Source organism: Anser anser, assembly GCF_964211835.1.
Source record: "Anser anser genome assembly, chromosome: 3".
NCBI classification, from domain to species: domain Eukaryota; kingdom Metazoa; phylum Chordata; class Aves; order Anseriformes; family Anatidae; genus Anser; species Anser anser.
This window is the reverse complement of record NC_139722.1, coordinates 117,063,273-117,083,508: the sequence shown is the minus strand read 5'-3', so window position 1 is coordinate 117,083,508 and position 20,236 is coordinate 117,063,273. Positions and strand designations below refer to the sequence as shown.

Genomic DNA, 20,236 nt, shown 5'->3' with positions numbered 1-20,236 from the left:
CCAGGTCTCTCCAGCAGCAGGCTGAACGCTCATTAGTACTCAGGAATATTAATTCGTTTTAAGTTTAGCCAGATGTACAAGTATATTTTGTATCACTAGGAACATTTTAAAAGTGGGTGTTTTTTTCTTAGTGTGGAGCTAGTGTTATCAGCAAGAGAAACCTAATTGTTTGCCCGTGTAGGACAAAACTGGTCCTTAGCTTTTCGTGTGTTCAGGATTTAAACCTCCAGTGCATGTAAATGCTGTGATCAGAATATCAGAACAACTTTAAGCTTCACCTCTGTATCTTCAATTATTTCTCAAATGCAAGAGTTGTTCTGGGAAAAAAAAAAAAAAGGAGTGTGTGGTGGTGGCATCTGCATTTGACATTATATGCCATATACACTTGTTCCTTCAAAATGTAGGGTGAAACTTCATATGTGATAAATGGAGATGTAGAGGGAGGAGTGCGTAAAAGCGAGAGCTTTTTCAAAGGGTTATAGAAAAGAATAATATGACACACTAGCTTTGGAAGGATTGTTTTAACCAGCATTTTAAAAATCTGCAAGTGGAAGAGGGAAATATCAAAATATTTGAGAAACAAGAAAATTTAGCTTAGCATAACAGGCCAAAAAAAAATCACTTCAAGTCTTTTCCTTCGACTATCAGCTTTTTGATGTCCAGAGTTCTCTGTCTGTCAGATTGTCCTAGGAACTGCTAGAAGTGGGGAGGGTGTCTCCCATGAAGACACTCTTTCTGCCATATAATCAACTCTTTTTTTAGATATGTTAAAGATATGTCAAGCTTCCGATTGATGTGATGGAAAATTGATTCAGTTGTCCGTCCCCCAAAAGCCTACCTGTGTTTCTATGAGTCTAGTGATGGAAGAATGAATAATAGAGTAAGGAACAGCTCACACATGCAGAGCAGAGGTCTTTTGGACACTCTGTGGAGGGAAGAACAAAAACCAACTCTGACCTTCAACTCCTAAATAAAAAATAAATTAAAATTCTAATACTTTCTTATTGTTCTGAGTTTTTTAAACTTTTTTTTTTTTTTTTTATTTATGCTAGCAGTCTCAAACAGTTGGGATTTTGAACCTTAATTTCAGCTGCATTTTTTTTTCTCTCTCTTCTTCCTGGGCATGGCTGGTGACATATAGCGTGCTGCTTGGCTGCTGGTAAAACAGGAAATGGGGTGAGTAATTTCTTTTGGCAACTCTCACATCACATCTACTAGTGAGTCCCCCAGATTTAGAGAAAGGAGAGATACTCTTACTATAACTTTTTTCCAGCATAGCAGAAATGAGAAACCACTTAATGCAATGGACCTGCTGAGATATGTATGTTAATAAAAATTTTTGAGCAATTAATTAATTAATATTGTATTTTCAAGATCAAGAGAGTTACTTTCATATAAAGGTGCTTCTGCTAACATTGTGGAACATGTAGAAGCACTTCCTATATTCTCGGCTCAGATTTTAACTTACTTTATATGTTTAAAGCTAATCAGAAGGAAATTCAGAATTAGGATATGCTGTCATTTTATTTTATTTTTTATTTTTTTAAAATCATCTGCAGCTTGTTGTCTTGCTGCATCTTGTCGTCTGTCTGACAAGTCCTCTTCACCATTTGTCTGTATAAAACAATGTGCAGACAAGAAGATGATGTCTTGTTATGATCCTATTGTTCAGTTTACACAATGCTTACAAAGGATAAGATGGCACCTGGGGTTTGTTTTGTATCCTGGTTTAACCTTAATTGAGGTTTCTTATCTCATTTGCCTTGTGTGGTGTGCTTATAGCTGGGACATGGCATTTCAGCTTGGAGTGCAGGCTGTCTATATAATTGTACAACTTCCAGTTAACTTAATGGTCCTGGGAGGTCGCATGATGCCACCTGTGAGCCAGAATCGTGTTGTACACTGATGACATAATGGAATATGGACCTCTTGGTTTTGCCACCGTATCAGATTTAGCTTACATTAATAGTGGCTGAACATTTTTAGTCAGGTAATGGTGAAAAGTCAGTCGAGTGGTAGCAGAAAGATGTTAGTGTGGTGAGAGCAATTTAGCTTTGACTCTGCTTTTTACCCTCAGTGTTTTGAAATAAATGAGTGATTTTTTTTCTACTGCGGGACACTCCCGTTCCTGGCCAAATGAGAACATCTAGAGCCATTTTGAGTGGATAGGCTGGCTCTGTTGACAAGAGAAAATAAATCCACTTGTCTCAAAGTTAGTTGAAGATACTGGTTTATTCTTTGGTGGAAGCGATCCTGAGTGGAAGTACTGTTTTAAGATATTTATAGAAAGCCAGAGTAAAAGTTGATGAGTCACTTCTTACTTTGAGAGTAATTTAAAAGTCATTGTTTCATTAAATTGCTTGAGAGAAGATTAGCTTGTATAGGGCACATCTTGCCTGAGTAGCCATTGGTGCCATTTGTTTAGGAGGACATGTGCTTTGCTTTGTAAGTTCGTAAGCAAAGGGGTTGAGATCATATGCTGGCGTTCTTACAGGCGTCTGCTTCTTTTAACTTCTCTCTGCATGGGCGAAGATGGGGGAGTCAAGGCCTGGTCTTGTACCTATAGAGTCAGATCCCAGCGAGTTCAACTGAGGTTTTCACCTGGAATTTTCCCCTTAGGAATTTGTGTCCACTGGAGTTCATGCCCTCCTTTAATGAAGGACTGATTCGTCCTTTTAACAACAAAAAATAAGTCTTACAGAAGGTGGTTTTTTGTTCATTTGTTTACAACAAAGGATTTTTTTTTTGGTGTATCTCTTCCTAAGCTTTTCTTTGTGTAGACTCTAGAAAGGCTTTTGCAACTTTTGATCTACCATGAAACTCTGCCATGAGTTTCCTCAGTGCATGTTCTCTCACACAGGAAGAAACATAATCTATTTTTAAATTTTTAATGAAAGAAACACTGGCAAATAGAAACAGGGCAAAGCAAGACATTACCTTGACTAGAACCTGGATAAGAGGCTCCTTAGCAAATAGCACAGGTGCTGCCCTGCAGGATCCGGATACTCGGTTTACTTAAGCTGAACTAGATGTTGATTTACTATCAGAAGTATCCCGGCTCCATCTGCATGTACCTTCTGTCTTTCTTCTGTTAACATAAGTGCTTATGTGACCACCTGGAGAGCTGATCATCTCACTGATCTGGTTGGAAAAAAAGAAACCAACCTTTTTTTTTCTTTTTTTTTTTTTTCGTGGATTAGGGTTTGCTTTAAATGGCATGGTATGATTTACCATGATGTGTTGCATCCGCATGTGTGTGTTTATGTGCTTACTGTGAAGCATCTTACCTGGAATCCCTGTCTGGCCTTAATGTTTCCTCAATGCCTTTTTTATTAATTCAGTACAAAGCTTCACTGCTGTTACAGGAGGTCTTGGAACAGCCTTTCATTCTTTCATGCTGTGATCTGTACGCTTAGTGTGTTAGTCCATTTCATTTGTACACTGCTTGTTTACCTCGGATGAGCTACTTAATTCTGTCTAGAAATATCATATGTCATGTATCTATCTTTGACAGACTCCTGTGCAAGTTATTATCTCTTTATGTATGTGATTCAGAAAACTGGGCCTTTCCTTGGCAAAGGATGACATCGTTCAACTGAAAGAAGCTTACAAGTGGATTATTCATCCCCAGTTGTCGGAGGAGTTGGGTGTTCCCGCTGATGGAAAGGTATTGTATAAATAAAAAAGCACTTTCTTTTATGTGTGTATACGTGTATAGATAGGTAGAAATATATATATGTATACAATTTTTATCATTAACAGATAAACAAGTTGCACTGCTTTTATATTCACTGTAGGGGGAAGGAGAGCGGGGGAGTTCTTTTAACATGAGATCCCCAAGTCTCAATGCCAAGGGGTTCAACTTCCATTTTTATACACAGAGATCATTGAGTATGCTGGGACCACTGCAGTCTTCTGCTAAATCTCTTGCTCTTGGGCTGCCACCGTCCTTTTACAAATGAGACTTTTCCAGGATCTTTGTTTTTTGGAGACTAAGCAATGCTTATATATTCCTTCTTTGCTCTCCTATTACTGCCAACACTTTTACTGTTTTGTGAGATACATTTTTCAGGTTACTTGCATGTTATATACTGTGTTTGGAATATATTTCTGAAACATACTAAAGGAGGGAAGACTGGTCCTTGTTGACTTTAATGACTGCTAGAGATAGACATGTTGGAACCTGCAGTACTAGTAAACAGGCAACAGGAATGTTGTCTCAAACTGTATTTTCAACTTTCAGGTTCTGACTAACATCCCGCAAATGTTTCTGAAAAATGTTGACTGTATGTGACATTCAGAAGTTGTCAGGCAAATTCAGAAACACCATCATCTTGACTGTAAAATCTCTGCAAACATGGCTAAAAATCCTGCTGAAGACAAAGCAGTCTGTAGTTTTTACTTGTCATCAGCCGTAGGACTGACCCCGGGACTAGTCTCAGTCGTTAAGTTGATTTGTCAACTTCCGTAGTAATTACAGATTGTCTTTTCCCAGGAGTGCTAATTGAAAGCATCCCTTTTGTCTTAGTGGAGAGAGAATCACTCAGTCACCCTGAAGATAATCCAAGAAGAAACAAACTTCTTACATACTGAGTTAGCAAAAGCTTTACAACACTTAGGCACTGAGCCACTTCAGACACCATTGTACCATAAAAGTTACTTGTGTAGTACTCTTTATCTACAAGCCACTTGAATATTAGCCAATCTTTTCAATAGCCCTCTTGAGGTATACTGGTATCTGAATAACAGAAGTAATGAGTGTTGTTTGCCCAAGGCCAAAGAGGGAATTGGGGGTAGAATTGAGATTACACTAGAGTTTCTAGTCTAGCTGTCAATCCACTAGGACATGTTGCCTTTCTTTGCCCCAAGGCCATCCAGTCATTGCAAACGAAGCCCCTGACAAAATTCTTCAGTGGTGACTACTACAGGGTTTTTATCTTTATTCCACGCTATGCACTGCTCTCCCAGAAGGTGTGTTAAGTTTAGTGACCGTAATAGGCTTTGAGCATATACTGTCTCTGACTCAATTCCCCCTGTGCAAAATGGGGCCAGTATCTATGATGTGTAGGTCACTCATGTTATTGAAGTGCTCTGAGATCATCTTTGGGTACTTCAGAAATGCAAATGCCATTATGGCACAAGTTTTAATGTCTTTCTTTAGATTGTGTTGTAGAATAAGTTCTCTTTTGCGTACCTCTTTACTATTTTCCTAGTATTACAATAAGTATGCTTGAGAATATCCTCCTGGTTTGTTTAACAAAGTATTACCACCCCCACCTTTTTTTTTTTTTTAATTTAGAGTTTGTTTGAAGTTAGCGTGGTCTTTGCTCACCCAGAAACAGATGAGGAGTGCCGTTTCCTGTAAGTTTTGATATAAATAACAAAAGATCTTTATCTAAATATTGTGCAACTTTGTTGGTTTGGATTTGCTACAGATGAGAATATGCAGTGTTTATAAACTCGAATGGGCCCTGAGTTTAAACTCCCTCATATTCAGATAGAGCTGCAAAGCTTAAAGTTATGCCACCTCTGTCTGGTTAATTCTGTGCTTTAAAGCCAATAAACAAAATCATCCAGAATTTTGATTTGGACTGGAAGGAGAACATTTGGAAAAAGTTGTAGAATTTCAGCCCTTTTCAAACTCATTACCCTCCTCAACATGGCTGTATCATTTCAAAAAAATAAACTCAAAACACATAGTTGAGGGTGGGGGAATCTTCTGAGGTCATGTCTAGGTTTTCCTGTTCTCATCCTGCTCATGGATGGGAGGGAAGGTTTAGAAGTGGGTTCATCCAAATTAGCTGCTTGATTAAAAGAAACAGAAGTTCCCTGGCCACCACACACTATCTTTGTCCTGGCCCAACAGAGCATTTGCTGTATAAATCCTTCTTTAACACAAAGAAGCAAAATATTTCTGTGAATTTAGCTACCATTGAATCTGATTTCTCAAAATCTGGCAGTAGTATATTCTGGATAATTAGGTTCGCTCTTCCTGTTTGCTGATGCTTCCTGGAAAAGTTGAGTTTCACTCGGTATCATCACTTGTGCTCCTACGACAAGTTAAATCCTAACAGAGGCAGAGGCTCCTCATAGAATTTCTGACTTCTGCGTCATGTAGTGACTTCATCCCTGGAGACAAGATATCTCCTTTGCAGCCCTTATTGATTTCCCTCGTTGTACCTCTTCTGGCAATTTGTGAGTGCCCAGCCTGCCACCTTCTTAGTTTTCAACAACTGCATGCTCAGTGGCAGACCTAGTATTAGGAACAAAGTATTATCAGCATTTGCTGAATTTCTTTCCTTTCCAGCATCTTAAAGACTGGGCAAATGAAAAAGTATTGGAGCCAAACTGCAATTTTACCCACATTCCTATAAAAACACAAAAGTTTCCAGCATACCTGTGTTCTTATTTACTTAATTTTACTTGATCAGTTCTCATGTCCTGTAGTGCTCTCCCTTCCTCTGAAACCTGGCAGCTCTTATTTTCAGCTCATCTTCCCAGTACTTTTTTGTGACCTTTCAAAAATATTGATGCCAAGCATGTTGTGATGCCAGTGTTGGTGCTCCAAGAGGAATAGCTGTAGAAGGGAAAATTGTAAAGAATTTGTTCCACATTCCAGCTACTCGGGTCTATTCCATGTGTCATGACATCCCTTTATTTGCTTTCTCTTTGTGGCATACTTAAACAGCAATTGAGATTTTGGGTAATCTTCTGAAATAACACATTCCCTAACTTAATTTTGTGGTAGTTTCTCAGGTGTCAGGACATTCTCCATATGTGGAAGGTTGGCTCTGGACATGTCTGGGGCAATGTTTTAGTTTCAGAATAAATAGGGAAAATTGGTAATTGTCAGAGCTTCAGTAATGACAGTCGTATGGAAGCAAAGTTAAGACCTTGACTCAACCTGGAGAAGTCCTCCCAGCTCCAAGTATGCTTTTGGATAGGATTTCCAAGTATGACATCTGCAATTTCTCCTCTCTCAAGCTGTTTTTACAAAATCATGTGTAGGTATGTGTGCCAAAACGACCCTTGGTTTGATGTGGAAGGTCAAATTGGCTCTTGTTAGTTTATATTTGGAGATTTATATTTAAATTCTGGAAGAGGGGATTTGTGATGCTTTGTGTCAAAACTGACCGGGAAAGCTTCTTGTATAGAAACTGCAAGAGGTCAGACCTACTTCTTTATAGTCTACAGTAGTTATAAAAGTGTTGAAAAGCACCACCAAGAATTGATAAACTGTGTTGTAGGCTAGAAATCATCTCTTACTGCATACACAGAAATCCACTAATAGGAACAATAATTTCCTTTACAGTACTCAGAAAAAATGTTTCACTGACTTGGCTTTCACTTTTGTGAAGCAACCAATAGTTTCCTTTTGAAGGGGCAAAACACAAATGATATCAAACACCTGGGGTTACTTTTTTCTGTAGTAAGTTGAATTTTCCTATCCAGAAGCAGCAATTTGTGTTTCTGGTTTGGATATGTTTAATTTGCAGCGTACATTGTCTAAGAGCAGGAAATACAGATTTCAAGATGTCAGCATACCTTGAGGAGAACTTAAACATTGATCATAACATTTATTGAGAAGGATTGAAAAGGACTGAAAGATAAACTTCTTACGTGCTTTTCCATCCCATCTCAAAACTGAGGAACATTTGTGTTGGTCAGAGCAATACAGGCTTACACAGCTTTGTGATTTATCTCTAGATCAGGCAATGCACACTTTCCACCATTTGCGGTTTAGGATAAAATTGATTTAAAAATCTGGTCTGTGCTAAGCTGTGGAAGTGAGATGCTGGGCATATTGGGATACAAAGACCATTTACATGCTATGCTTGTCTGTCCCTGATTTTTTGTTTTGTTTGTTTTTTGCTTTTTCTGTAAGAGTAGCAGCTAATTTTCATCTCTCTATTCAGAGCCACAGCCTGTCCGGATTGTTTCAAGCCAGCAAAAAACAAACAGGTAGGATCTCATCATTGTTGTATTTCCTTTCTGACATTCAAAATTTCACAGCTGTAGCTACAATGAAGAACTTACCTGGGTATTCAGTCTGTGTTTAATGTCTGTTTTTCCTTCATCAGAAATGTCCCGGAATTTTCAGTTGTCTGAAAATAAAGTCATCTCCTTTTATTCACTTAACATTTCTTTCCTTAGGAGAACTACGACCTTGTTGCTTTTCTTTAGCTCATTAATTTTCCAGATTGTCCAAAGGAATACTTTAGGACTGTTCTCTGTAAATACATCCCTTCAGATGTAAGAATTTGATTCTCATGCATTAAAAGTAGCATAAAATACGATCCTCGAGCTCTCTGTAGGTAAAACAGTTCAGATAAGTCACACTGTGAAGAGGAGAATCCGCAGCTGAAAGAGAATGATCACACCAGAGTTTTCACGTCCTCTGATCTGAATGAAAGACACAGTACATCCAGGGTGGTTTTATCCTGTCTACTTCTGGAGCAGGGGAAGAAAGAAAAGGGACCTTGCCACGCGTTGCATACCCTGAGTGCACACAATCATTGAGAGAAAAGAGGGGGTGTAAGAATAAAAAGCAGTTGGAGATAAGCTGATAGGAGTAGGACAGTGGGTGTGATGCGAGGGAGAACAGGTAACTTCTGTCAGCAGCCTATGAGAGGCCTTTTTTTCTTTCTGGAGAACAGTCTGCCGACTTTTGGTGGAAGCAGTCTGACCCTGGAATTCTGCCTGCTGTACTCCACCTGACAAATACACACAAGTCTTTTTTTAGAAGTATTGTATCGTCATAACTCACTGCTTGCTGCATTACTTTCCTTTAAAAGGGGGAAACCCCCCATAAGGAGCTAAACCAGCAGGGCCTAGCTGTTGAAACCACACGGGCAACAAGATGTAGGGGAATCTAAAGGAAGAAATACAGCCTCTGAAGAGCCGTCAGAGGCTCATCCTTACAAAGAAGCTGTGCTTGAAGCTAGCATCAAGGGCTGTGTTAATCGGAAGTGGTATAAAAGCTGGATTCTGAGTAAAAAATTGTCATCTACCGTAGATACTTATTTAAACATACTGTTACTTTAAAGGTTTTCCAGCTCATCTGTCCTATGAGGAAGGAAGGTACTTCTATCTGTACCTTACTTCTAGTTTATACTTAGGTAGAGAAGCAGCAACTTTCTTGAAGGCATCCAGGATGTCCTGGATCATCAGAGCAAGGACTTGAATCACCCCAAACAGCAATTCAGTATTTTTCACTGTTTTTCCAAGTCCCGAAGCTGAATGAAAACATGACTTTTCAGTTCCTTTCCATGTACCAGTGCTCATCATGAAGTGTTTAGACTTACAGTCTGGATGGGTGGACAGCTAGATGGGTAATAATCCACGTGATTGGGCTTAAAGGGTAGTGGTTACTGGGTGTCATACTCTATCTGGATGCCTGTGACAGTGGAGTACCGCAGGAGTCTGTCCTGGGATCCCTCCCTTTGAGCATCTTTATAAAAAACCTGGAGGAGACTGTAGAGTCTATTCTCATCAAGTTTGCTGATGACAACAAATTGGAAGGACTGTTAGATACACCTGAGGGCAGAGCTGCCACTCAGAGTAACCTAGGCAGGCTGAAGGAACGGGCTGATGCAAGCCATATGAAATTTGGCAGCATCAAACACACAGTCTGACACCTGGGAAGGATTAAACTCTGTCAGCAACACGGGCTGGGGACTGCCAGGTTGGGCAGCAGCACAGTGCATGGTAGAAGATTGAGAAACAGTGGCCATAAGTTGAAATGAGAGGTTCAAAGTAGATGCAAGAAAAAAACTTCACCATGAGGACAGTCAGACAGTGGAGCAGGCTATCCCCAGAGAGGGTTTGCAGGCTCTATGCCTGGAGGATTTCAAGACCCAGCTCTACAAAACCATGAGCATTTAAGTGTATAACAATAATCATTATGTTCTGATCTGTAAGCTGCACTAATTACATTGTTGTCATGTTGTGAGTAAAGCTACTTGGATATATTTAGGCAAAATTACATGTTGCTCTTCGTTGCCCTGTTAAGGTTTAAGGTCACAGTGAGCTCTCGCTGATACAAAGTTCTTTGTAGGTGTAAGAAAACGTAAAACATGAGTGAAAAAACTGTATTGTGAGAAGTGTCTCGTGTGTATGTTTTAGGGTTTATTTCTTTTTTAGGCATATCCTTTCTTAACTTCTCTTCTTGACTCATTTTTTATTTCGCTGTGCAGTCTGTTTTCACTAGAATGGCAGTAATGAAAGCCTTAGAGAAGATAAAAGAAGAGGATTTTCTCAAGTAAGTATATACTGAAACTAGTTCTTAGTATTGTTCTTTTGTATAGAATTAGGATGGGGAGGAAAATATTAGGTGGATAAGTGGTAGTAAGATGACTATAAAAGAACTAATTGTTTAAATTCCACTAGTTTATTATTTTAAATGTGTTGCATTTTCTGGGCTTCTGATAATAAAATATAATTCCAGATTTTTTAGTTAAAGCAATGTTAAAATGCTTGAATTAAGCCACAGGAGATGGAAAACTGGACATGATGCCATCGATGGTCTTCCCATTAGTAATATTGCTTCATTGTTTTAGTATCCCAGGAGTACCACAGAAGAGAAGCTGTAGGTCAGGGACTTGCAGTTCTGCTCGGTGCTGCTGGCAGCGCGTCACTGCAAGTCTCTGGGCTGGCATGGGGTTTAGAATGGTTGGAAGTGAAAACAGTTCATTGCAGTATTGCCAATCACACACATTCAAACGAATCTTTATGTGCATCCTCAAAACCACAGGAGAGATTTAGAAATCATGGAATTTCCACCTGTATTTTGAACCTCAGAGTCTGTAAGGCAAACTTCTCTTTACTACAATGACATTTTTCCCGTATTTCCAAAATGTTAAGGGTGGGTTGAGTTTTCAGAAAACACCAAACACTGTAATATGGTTAAAATAGAGAAACAAGCAAGCAGCAAAAACACAAGCAGTGGGAAGACATCAGTTAACATTTTCTCTGTAGTTCACTATGTTTAAATGCACTAAATCTTGACAGCTCTTTTCTTTATTCATTTCTTGCTGTTCCAGCTATTAATGTGAATACTGAGTTTATACTGTAGCTGTGTTTCTAGTACCTGAAGCCATTGTCTTCCGTGCCATTATTACTAGGGTGATGCTCTGTTATGTTCTGGTATTACTAGTCTTTCTCAATCTTTCTTTTACAGGCATTTTCCGTGTCCCCCGTGTTCACCAAAGAACCTCTGCGTTGCACTGGAAATTCAGTGCAATAATGGTGCAGTTTTTGTGGCTGGTAAAGTGATCCATTTATTTGCTGCTCTGTTGTCTTAAGCGTAACTTCATAATGCTGCCATAAAAGCCAGGAGACTCTTGCTATCTGTTGATTCCTGTAATTACTTATAAGGAGCAAAGAATTAAATCTAGTTCTATCTAAGGGTGGACTTGGAAAGGGGAAGAAATTATATTGGTCTTGCTTCCTGTCTCCTTGGGATAACCCTTATCCCTGCAAATGCTGCAGTTGCAGTATGGCCCCTCACAATGAGTGCGTGGTTTGGGAAAGGCACTTCCCCACTAGATAAGCTGTCAGCAGTGCTGTGCTGTTCCTTTGCTGGGATTTTGAGTTGGATTTAGCAGTGTCCACCATCTGGATTTATCTGCGTATTACTTCAGCCAAAACTGTCGATCTTCATGAAATCAATAAAAGTGAAATTTTGGAAATCTTAGCCCCCTCCAACCCAAGGTAACATCTGGAATAATTGGGTAAGACAGGTAGTGGAACAACATTTGATGTCCCTGTGTTGAGATGATTCTACAGACTTTTCTGTTGTTGCCTACAAGTGTATCTAACCTTCCCCAGCCCTGTGTATAAACAACCACTTATTTAATTATACACAGATTATTAAAAAATACAATTTTAAGCCTATATGCTATGTTTAAAAGGATGGTAAAAATCCTGAATAAAGGAAAACTTCAAATGAAAAGAAAAAAATGTGAAATTGAATATTCTCATGGCAGGCTAGTTGGTGTTCTCTATATACCTGTTTCTTATTTTTAATTACCAATTAGACAGTTAAATGTACATTTTCATGAACCCAAGATACCTGATTTCTTTTAGCCTTTTCCAAACACCCTGTTTTGTTGAGTGGTTTTATCATGTACGTACAAAGACATAGTCAGTTTTCTGCATGTGATTGAATTGAATTTTGTTTTTGTGTTTTGTAACTTATAGATTGGGATGTTTTTGTGTTTTTTTGGGGGGTGGTGGTGGTGGTAGTGGTGGTGTTCCAAACAAACAAAAAAATCCACAACCCTATGTTGTCTCTAATTTATAAAGAATTAAATCCAGAAGAATTTCTTGAATACAGTGCATTTTTTTTTGCTATTACAGCATTTTAATTGAGATTGGGATCTTAATTTGTAAGCACAGTTTCAGAGTTTGTGTTGCCCTCTTGACCTTACCTTTGGTGTTTACTGATCCCTTCCCTCTGCTACTCTTTTTTTTTTTTTAAGGGCTCAGGAGAAGTTGTCAAACTGAGAAATACCTGTGTTTTTTTACCCACTGTTGCTCAGATCAAAAGCTAAAATTATTACAATGGGGAGTTGAAAGAAAAAAAAATATTATTTTCCTATTTCCATTTTATGGAAAGAGAATTTAGCAGTGTGAAGCTGACTTCTGAATGGTTATTCATAGTACTTTCATTATTTGCCCCATCGAAACAGTATTAGTCAGTGTCCCCATTTGTTTGTGTGGGTTTTTCTGCAGATCAAAATGCAGGAAGGAAGCGTTGTTAGAAATAGGAAAGTATGATACTGAAAGCCAAAAAAATTGAGATGACAAAGACACAGGTACCATATGCATAGCTACTTTGAACTCCTTTTTTTGTTTCATAAATGCAGGGTTTCAGTTTGGAACTTGTTACTGCAGGGGGGCTGCTCGTTCTTTTTGAATGAGCTCCCTGTTTTGTGCATATTTTCACTTCTTATAAAACCTATCAATAAGAAAGCTCATCTTGGTCATCCGTGTCAGACTCGTTCTTGGTTGTAGCAGTCCTTGTGTCGCGTGCAGGCATGACATAATACCAGACTAGGGCTGGAATCAATCAGAGGATGACAATCTCTTTACATAGCAATGTTCCAAGGTTCTTGAAATTTGCACTGGTTTATTATTGAGGTATTTTGCTAGCATTGTTTTCCTTGTAATGAGCCAAAGCATTTTAGTTTGGGTTTCTTCTGTTAAACATTCAGACAAGGCAGAACTTGGATTGAAACCTGAACTATTTGGTATAAGGATATGGGGGAACTTGTTTACTTAGGACATACATAGATTGGTGGACAAGCATATATATATATATATTTGTGTATATATATATATATCCTATTTATCTAGTGAGGATGTATCAAGCTATAGCCCAATATGTAGTACTGATTTCATTTATTTATTTATTTTTATAAAAAACACTAGTTTGGCTTGGAGGAAATTGGCTCAATACCATACTCTGATTCAAAGAATAATTATTCAGAACTAAGTTGCCTCAGACTGGGTACTTGGATCTCTGTTTTTTCCTTCTCAGTTTTGTTAGTCTTTGTACAGTTTTGTTTATATGCTTCTCATACCTGAGGGTTTGACTGCAGCAATAGGTTCTCCACATGTTCCTTTAAGCTGGTCATCTCAGATGCTGAAACACTTGTAGGTCCAGGAGCATGAATTTTGTACTGTTGCTGCAGTGCTCTTGCTGTAAAACAAGGTTAAGTGTGTAAAATTATTTTCATGAGGCTCCGATGGAAGTTAAATGCATTTTAATATGGAATACTGGTTCTTTTGTCCATTACTTAAGAACGATTACAGGTAACATACTTGTTTTTACAGGAAGGTACAATAAATATTCAAGGAATTTACCTCAGACTCCCTGGATTATTGATGGGGAGCGAAAGCTGGAGTCTTCAGTGGAAGAACTGATTTCAGAGCATCTCATGGCAGAATTCAAAGCAGACAGTAAGTGTCTAGGAGATCTTTTACCATATATATTTTTCATTATTACTAGAATTTTTTATTTTAGTAGCTACTCACTTAATACAACAGTGTAATGGAAAACACTACATTTCTTTATCCCTCTCCTACCCTTCCGAGTCAAAGCCCAGAAGCTGTTTTTTAGCTATGGCCTATGAGTAATTAGATGATTGTATTTCATACTGTATCTTTTATCCTTCTAAAATATCTCCTCAGCTGATCTGATGATGCAAAAAGTCTGCTTTTTTGTGGTAGTATTTTTGTCTAGCCATGCCTCGTAACAGTTGGTAATTCATTCAGTGACTCCTAATGAGGAGGTTTTTGCCATGGGCATTCCATAATATCTGCCTAGCCTTCAACCCCTTCATGTTTCTTACCTTGATTAATTTATTTTCTTCAGTGCATAGAATTCCATAAGATAAATGCTTATCCAGGGATTACCCAGATGAGATGATCACTGCCTGTCATTTGTTGCCTGCTAGACTTGGAATTAGAGACCTAGAATGCCCAAGGAAAAATTGCATTAAATATTAGTTTAGAAAAAAAAGAGTTTCTTTCCCCTTCTTTCCTCCCTCCCAAGAGTTGCTTTGTTAATCTGAACACTAGAAAAATTCTCAGACTATGTCTTCAGACCAGTTAGTATGTAACACCCGACTTCAGCTTGCAGAATTACCACAAGTGACCGCCAGAAGTGCCTATAAATAATGGTGAGGAGCAATATAAATGTACAGGAAGACCATTGCCAGCAGGTCAAGGGAGGTGATCTTCCCCCTTTTCTCAGCAGTGGTGAGACACTGTACTGGGCCCCGTTTGGGGCTCCAGTACAAGAAAGACATAGACATGCTAAATTGAGTCCAGCAAAGGGCTGTGAAGATGATAAAAGATCTGGAGCTTGTTTTTTACAAGGAGAGTCCAGCAAAGAAAATTCTGATATCGTGACAGAAAGAAGCCTTCATGACCATGGAAACATTTTCTCACTGTTATTTAGTTCTCATTACATGACTGGAGAAGTGAGGGATAATAAAAACTAAGAAAATCTTCATGTGGTCTTGTTTGTTCCCTAAAGAGGGGAAAAAAAAAAAAAAAAAGTGAAACAGTTTTTCAGAGACCCTTTGTAGTGGAGCTGCAAAGTTACTTTTTAGTGCAGGGTTTGGTCTCCCAGTCCTCCTTCAGGCAAAGCTTGAAGATAGAAGGGGTGTGATACAGGAAACTAAATACCCAACAATACATGTTTGTATCTTGAAAGACAAAAACAACTGAACAAAAAAAAAAAAAGTGGTTATCTTTCACATTGGGCCTGAATTTTCTTCCTCTTCTGCCCAGGAGAGCAGACTAGCAGAGATTTCTCTGAAATCTTTGGAAACCATTGGGTGTATGTAAGTTGTGTTTTGGAGGAAGACAGCTTACACTGATTGGCGAAAAAATTAGGAGTGCTCTTCGAGAAATTAGCATGAAGGAATAAACAGAAACTGTTTCCCTCCTGATTTGCTCAAATACAGTGCAGGCTTCATTTTATAAAGATAACTATTTGAAATATATTTGCAAACAAATTTAGAATATCTCACCTTTTAAAGGCATATTAAAGAGAGTATTAAAGTATTAAAGAGACTATTATAGAGAGTATTAAAAATGTAAAGTAAAATCTCATCTCCCTTGTTCAAATCTGTTATAGGCTTTACTTTTTCTTCCTCTGGAAGAGAAGATGTGGATGTACGAACACTAGGCAATGGTAAGGCTTGGAACATCTCTTGTGAAGCACAGAAACAAACAAAATGGTTAACTGGAGCTACCCTGATAGGTCTTGCTGACTGCTAAGTGCATAAGTGTGTGACTAGACATGCTTTGAAGTTTTATGGTGGAAACATTTTAGTGATATTTATGTATTTATTCCCAAAGACTTCATAGTTTCATAAAAAGAACTGAAAGAGGAGACCTTTTTCTGTGTCCTTGGCTGCATAGCTGCATGGAAAAGCAGAGCTTGTTAAGAATGTTTATTCTATTCACTTCCTATTTTTAAAACCTTTATGCCAGACAGATTCGTGTCTTGTTTTCTGTTGGGTCCTTGTGCTTTGCCTGTCACTGGGGAGTGGGGAAGCCTTGTTTTCTGTTTTAACTTGGCTCCTTTCTAAAGGTCAGTATTGGAAAATACGCTGAATCTACTATATCCAAAGGAGGAGGGGGGAAGAAAAAGTGAAGACTAACAACGATGCATTCCAATTCTTGCCTGATTGGGAGCGTAGTTCTTGGCATTGCTTTTACTGGGGATCATCCCTGGCCCTCAGCACAGAAAGTGCAGCTATTGCAACAGATGTTTAGCTGAGGGAGCGGGATTTAACATCATCCTGCACCTGGGCATTGCTGTAGGTGACAGAAAATAAGCTAATTAACTTTTTTTCTTATTTTATTTTTTAATTAGCACAGACTTGTACAAGATGTCTTCTGGGAAGTCGTAATTTGCACTTATTGCTGATACTGGGGTTTAGTAGCCAAAAAAGTCCCTTGTTTCTTTCCTTCCATCTGATGTTACATCCCTAAGCCTGCAAGTTCCTATCCCTGTTTGCATAACAGCAGACAGCCTTCACACCTTCCAACCTTACTGCATAAATTCAAACGTTAATTTAGAACAACATGTTTTTATGTTTTGTGACTGTGCATGTTGCCAGGAAGGCCCTTTGCCATTGAGCTTGTGAATCCTCGTAGAATACATTTTACTGCTGAGGAAATGAAGGAACTTCAGCAGGTAAATCATTTGCACCTCATGGAACTCATAAAGCATGTGTTTCTTCTCGAAGAGAGAAGTTTTGCTAACTGATTCTTTTTTTAAATATCGCAGACAATTAATAACTCGTCAGACAAAATACAGGTTCGAGATTTACAGCTTGTCACCAGGTCAGTATTTATCATTGCTGGCAAGGGATTTCAAAGTGACGCTTTGGGAGTTTTGCAAGCGTTCTTGCTCACAGCATTATATAATTATGCTTATGTTATATGAGTAATTAATTTTTTTTATTTAGAGAGGCAATTGGTCGTATGAAGGAAGGTGAAGAGGAAAAAACAAAGACCTATAGTGCCTTAGTATGGACAGACAAAGCAATACAGAAAGAAGATATTGCATTTCTAGATGATATCAAGGTATCTGTAGCTCTTTTTTTTTTTTTTTGCTAATTTATTTAGTACCTGGCCTGGTGTCTTAGGGGAGATTTTATATACATGCACCCATGGACATACCTCCTTCCTGTGGTTGGTTTTTTGTTTAATCAGGGTTCCTTTTGCTATACAACTTTCATATCTCTTTTCCCTTTCCCCCTTCTCACTGTTAGTCTGTTACAAGTTACTGTATAATTCTGACTGTCCAGCAGACCAAATAAGAAAAAGCAGGGAATGGGAGAGGGGGAAATCTGGCACCCATGCCCCTTTCTTTACCTTAGATTGTTTTAAGTGAAAGGAATGGTGATTGCTTCTTCTGCAAGCTCTAAAGTCATTCTTCCACAGCTGCAGCAATTAGGAGTTTGTAAGGTCTATGGAAAATAGTACAAAAAGGCCCAACCAAATGCTCAGTGCAACAAGCATGCTGTGTTAATGAGAACTTCCTCCAAATGCTAGTCAGAGGGACAGCACTGGTGGAGGAATGTCTTCTGTTTTTGTTGTGTTGCGGTGTTGTCTATGGGTGTTGGCCATGAAATCATTCTCAAATTGAGGCTTGAACCACTGCAGTTCAGGGAAACAACTGTTGTGAACTGTTTTTATTGTTTTCTTTTTTTTCAGTATGCCTACCCACTTCCCGAAAGGTTGCCTTTCAAAGTGTTGCAAAGTGTTCTTTGGGGAAGGGGATGAGGATAGGGAATGAGCTTCTTAAAAGCCTATTCTGAGAACTTTTTTTTTCTTCCCCCCCCCCCCCCCCCCCCCCATTATTTCTAGAGGGTTGGCTGTAGTTTAGACAAAGCATTTTGTGGATGGGATTTTTATTTTATTTTTGATTGCCTGAGGCTCTCAGTGAGGTTTCAAATCCTGGAGTTATTCCAGCAAACGACCGTGGAGATTTCAAGGTTATTCCTCTGTATATGTGATTCCATTAGTTTGTGTTCATATGAGGCTTTCTCGTGTAACCTCCGAGATGGCTGTCCTTCTTTCTTTCAATAAACATGAAAAAAATTAGTCTTTCCTCCAGAAGATTACTCAACTCCCATAACACAATATAAAAAACAGATGCGATTGGCTAATGGTACATATAACTTCATCTCAATCCGTGCAGTGTGTTGCATGTTTCCTTCCTCGTTTATTTTGTTCCCTCTTGTAATAGGAATTAAAACTTGACCAGAAGACACCTCTCCGGGTTCTTCACAGAAGGCCTCTGGCCGTAAGATGTCGGATCATTCACACCATGAAGTCTGAGTACATAGATGAGCATCACTTTCGCCTGCATCTGAAGACTCAAGCAGGAACGTATCCTTAGCTGCTGTTACACAATGCCTTTACGAAACACCTTGTAGATTAGAGCAGTTCAGGCAATGGGAAGTTTCCTGCTTTTATCTCTGCAGTGTTTCTAAATCTCCGTTCTTCAGCAGTCAGATCTTGCTGATGTTTGCTTTTATGTCAGAATTTCACGTGGGCTTTCATTCAAAAATGCTACCACTTCGTGCGTATTTTGGTGGTGAGCAATCTGATAGATGGAGAAGTATCTGATAGCTATAAAAATGTATAAAAAGCCAAGAATTAGTAGTCTTTTAAAGATGGGTATGAGCTGAACAGGATGTGAAGGATAGTTTTAACAGGATGTTCACTTCGATTTAGATTAGCAGTAGAAAAATACACTATTTTTGCTTTGAGTACGTTTTTTCATCACACTCTTTTTTTCCCTTCCCCCCCCCCCCCCCCCCCCCCCTTTGGAGGCCTTTATGGTACAATACACCTTTCCTTAGCCACCCTTTCTAGCTACATTAAAGAATTTGTGCATGGAGACTTTGGAAGAACAAAGCCAAATATTGGCTCCCTACTGAACAGAACTGCTGACATTCTGGAGTTGGATGTAGAAGTGAGTTCTTCGTTATTTATCTGTCTTGGAAATTAGTAATGTAGTTGCATTTGTGAGATGCTTTCAATGGAATCGCTCTAACCAAATCAACATTTCTTACCTCAGTTAATAGGAAAGTTGACGTTTATGCAAAGATAATGGTTTGTACCACACTGCCACATGCTTGTGTCATGTGATAGGCTTCCTCTGCTGAGTTCATGTTGGGGGAGGGATGGGAGGACATAGCAGGAATTGATGACACCTATTATTAGGACCCATTGTAATAGAGCCTTTTCTTTTTATGTTATGTTTACATCATTTCTTTTGAAAAAGGGGGCGGAGAAAAAATAGGAGAGACTTGACTTCCTCTTTCAACACTGGTTCAAACTAAATATATTTATTCACTTGCTGGAGTCAGATGATGTAGATTTGACTTGTAACTGCAAAATTCGTTTTGGCTAAAAGAATGTATGTAGAGATTTGAATTGAATATTAAACCTGGTGGTTTGGCAAGATCAATTTAAAACCTGAATTTTCACTTTGAGTAGCCAGTTACCAGCATGCTTGTTGTCATGTATTTCTGGAAGACTGTCTATGTGTTAAATTTTGCACAGCAGACATGCAGTTTTTTGTGTATCTGTGGTGGGATAATACAGAAAGAGAGCTTGCAGGGGGCACTGAAAACAGGAGCATCTGAACCTGGTGCAGGCTGATCAGTATCGCTCTCACACGGATAGGTGTCACTACTTTTATTGGATGCAACTATGAAGGATGTCTAGGTATTTCCAAATAATTAGTCATCGTGCTAGTAATGCATTTTAGCTTAGCCTAAGAGCCTAATCCTGTGATGAAGCTGTAGATTAGGCAAGGAATAGGTGTGATTAATGTAGGCAGTCTTGGAGCCAAGGCATTTAATGTGCTGTGTTGTGATTCCTGTGTTGCGATCGCAACAGCACAACATTTGGAAGAGGGTGAGCAACAAGTTTATGCCCGAAGGAAATTGGAGATGTGGCCTCAGGGAGACCAGGGAAGAAAGACATAATCCAGTTGTAGTAATTATTACAGTTGCTTCTAATAAAGTGTCAGGCATGTTCTGTCCCTTTTGACTAACATCAGAATTACTCTTAATGATGTTGCCTTGATAATTCTTCTGCATAATGCTTGCCTGCTTATTCTTTTAGTGTAGTTTTCCTTGCTGAGGAGGCAGATTTGGGGACAGCTGATGGCTTTCTACTCAAGTCTTGC

General features: G+C 38.8%; 1 protein-coding gene across 7 annotated transcripts in view; it reads left to right on the top strand.

The window, feature by feature from the left end:
- Window positions 1-20,236, top strand: part of PUS10 (pseudouridine synthase 10) — a 34,946-nt gene that overhangs the window by 11,160 nt on the left and 3,550 nt on the right. For all 7 annotated transcript variants that reach the window (XM_083829734.1, XM_083829731.1, XM_083829733.1 and 4 more), the window contains 13 exons: window positions 1,142-1,176; window positions 3,556-3,667; window positions 5,300-5,361; window positions 7,917-7,962; window positions 10,197-10,261; window positions 11,180-11,265; window positions 13,840-13,965; window positions 15,653-15,709; window positions 16,644-16,720; window positions 16,814-16,869; window positions 16,995-17,112; window positions 18,281-18,423; window positions 18,913-19,012. In XM_083829734.1, coding sequence (XP_083685860.1) covers window positions 1,142-1,176; window positions 3,556-3,667; window positions 5,300-5,361; window positions 7,917-7,962; window positions 10,197-10,261; window positions 11,180-11,265; window positions 13,840-13,965; window positions 15,653-15,709; window positions 16,644-16,720; window positions 16,814-16,869; window positions 16,995-17,112; window positions 18,281-18,423; window positions 18,913-19,012 — 1,083 coding nt within the window. The remainder of the gene's footprint in view (window positions 1-1,141; window positions 1,177-3,555; window positions 3,668-5,299; window positions 5,362-7,916; window positions 7,963-10,196; window positions 10,262-11,179; window positions 11,266-13,839; window positions 13,966-15,652; window positions 15,710-16,643; window positions 16,721-16,813; window positions 16,870-16,994; window positions 17,113-18,280; window positions 18,424-18,912; window positions 19,013-20,236) is intronic.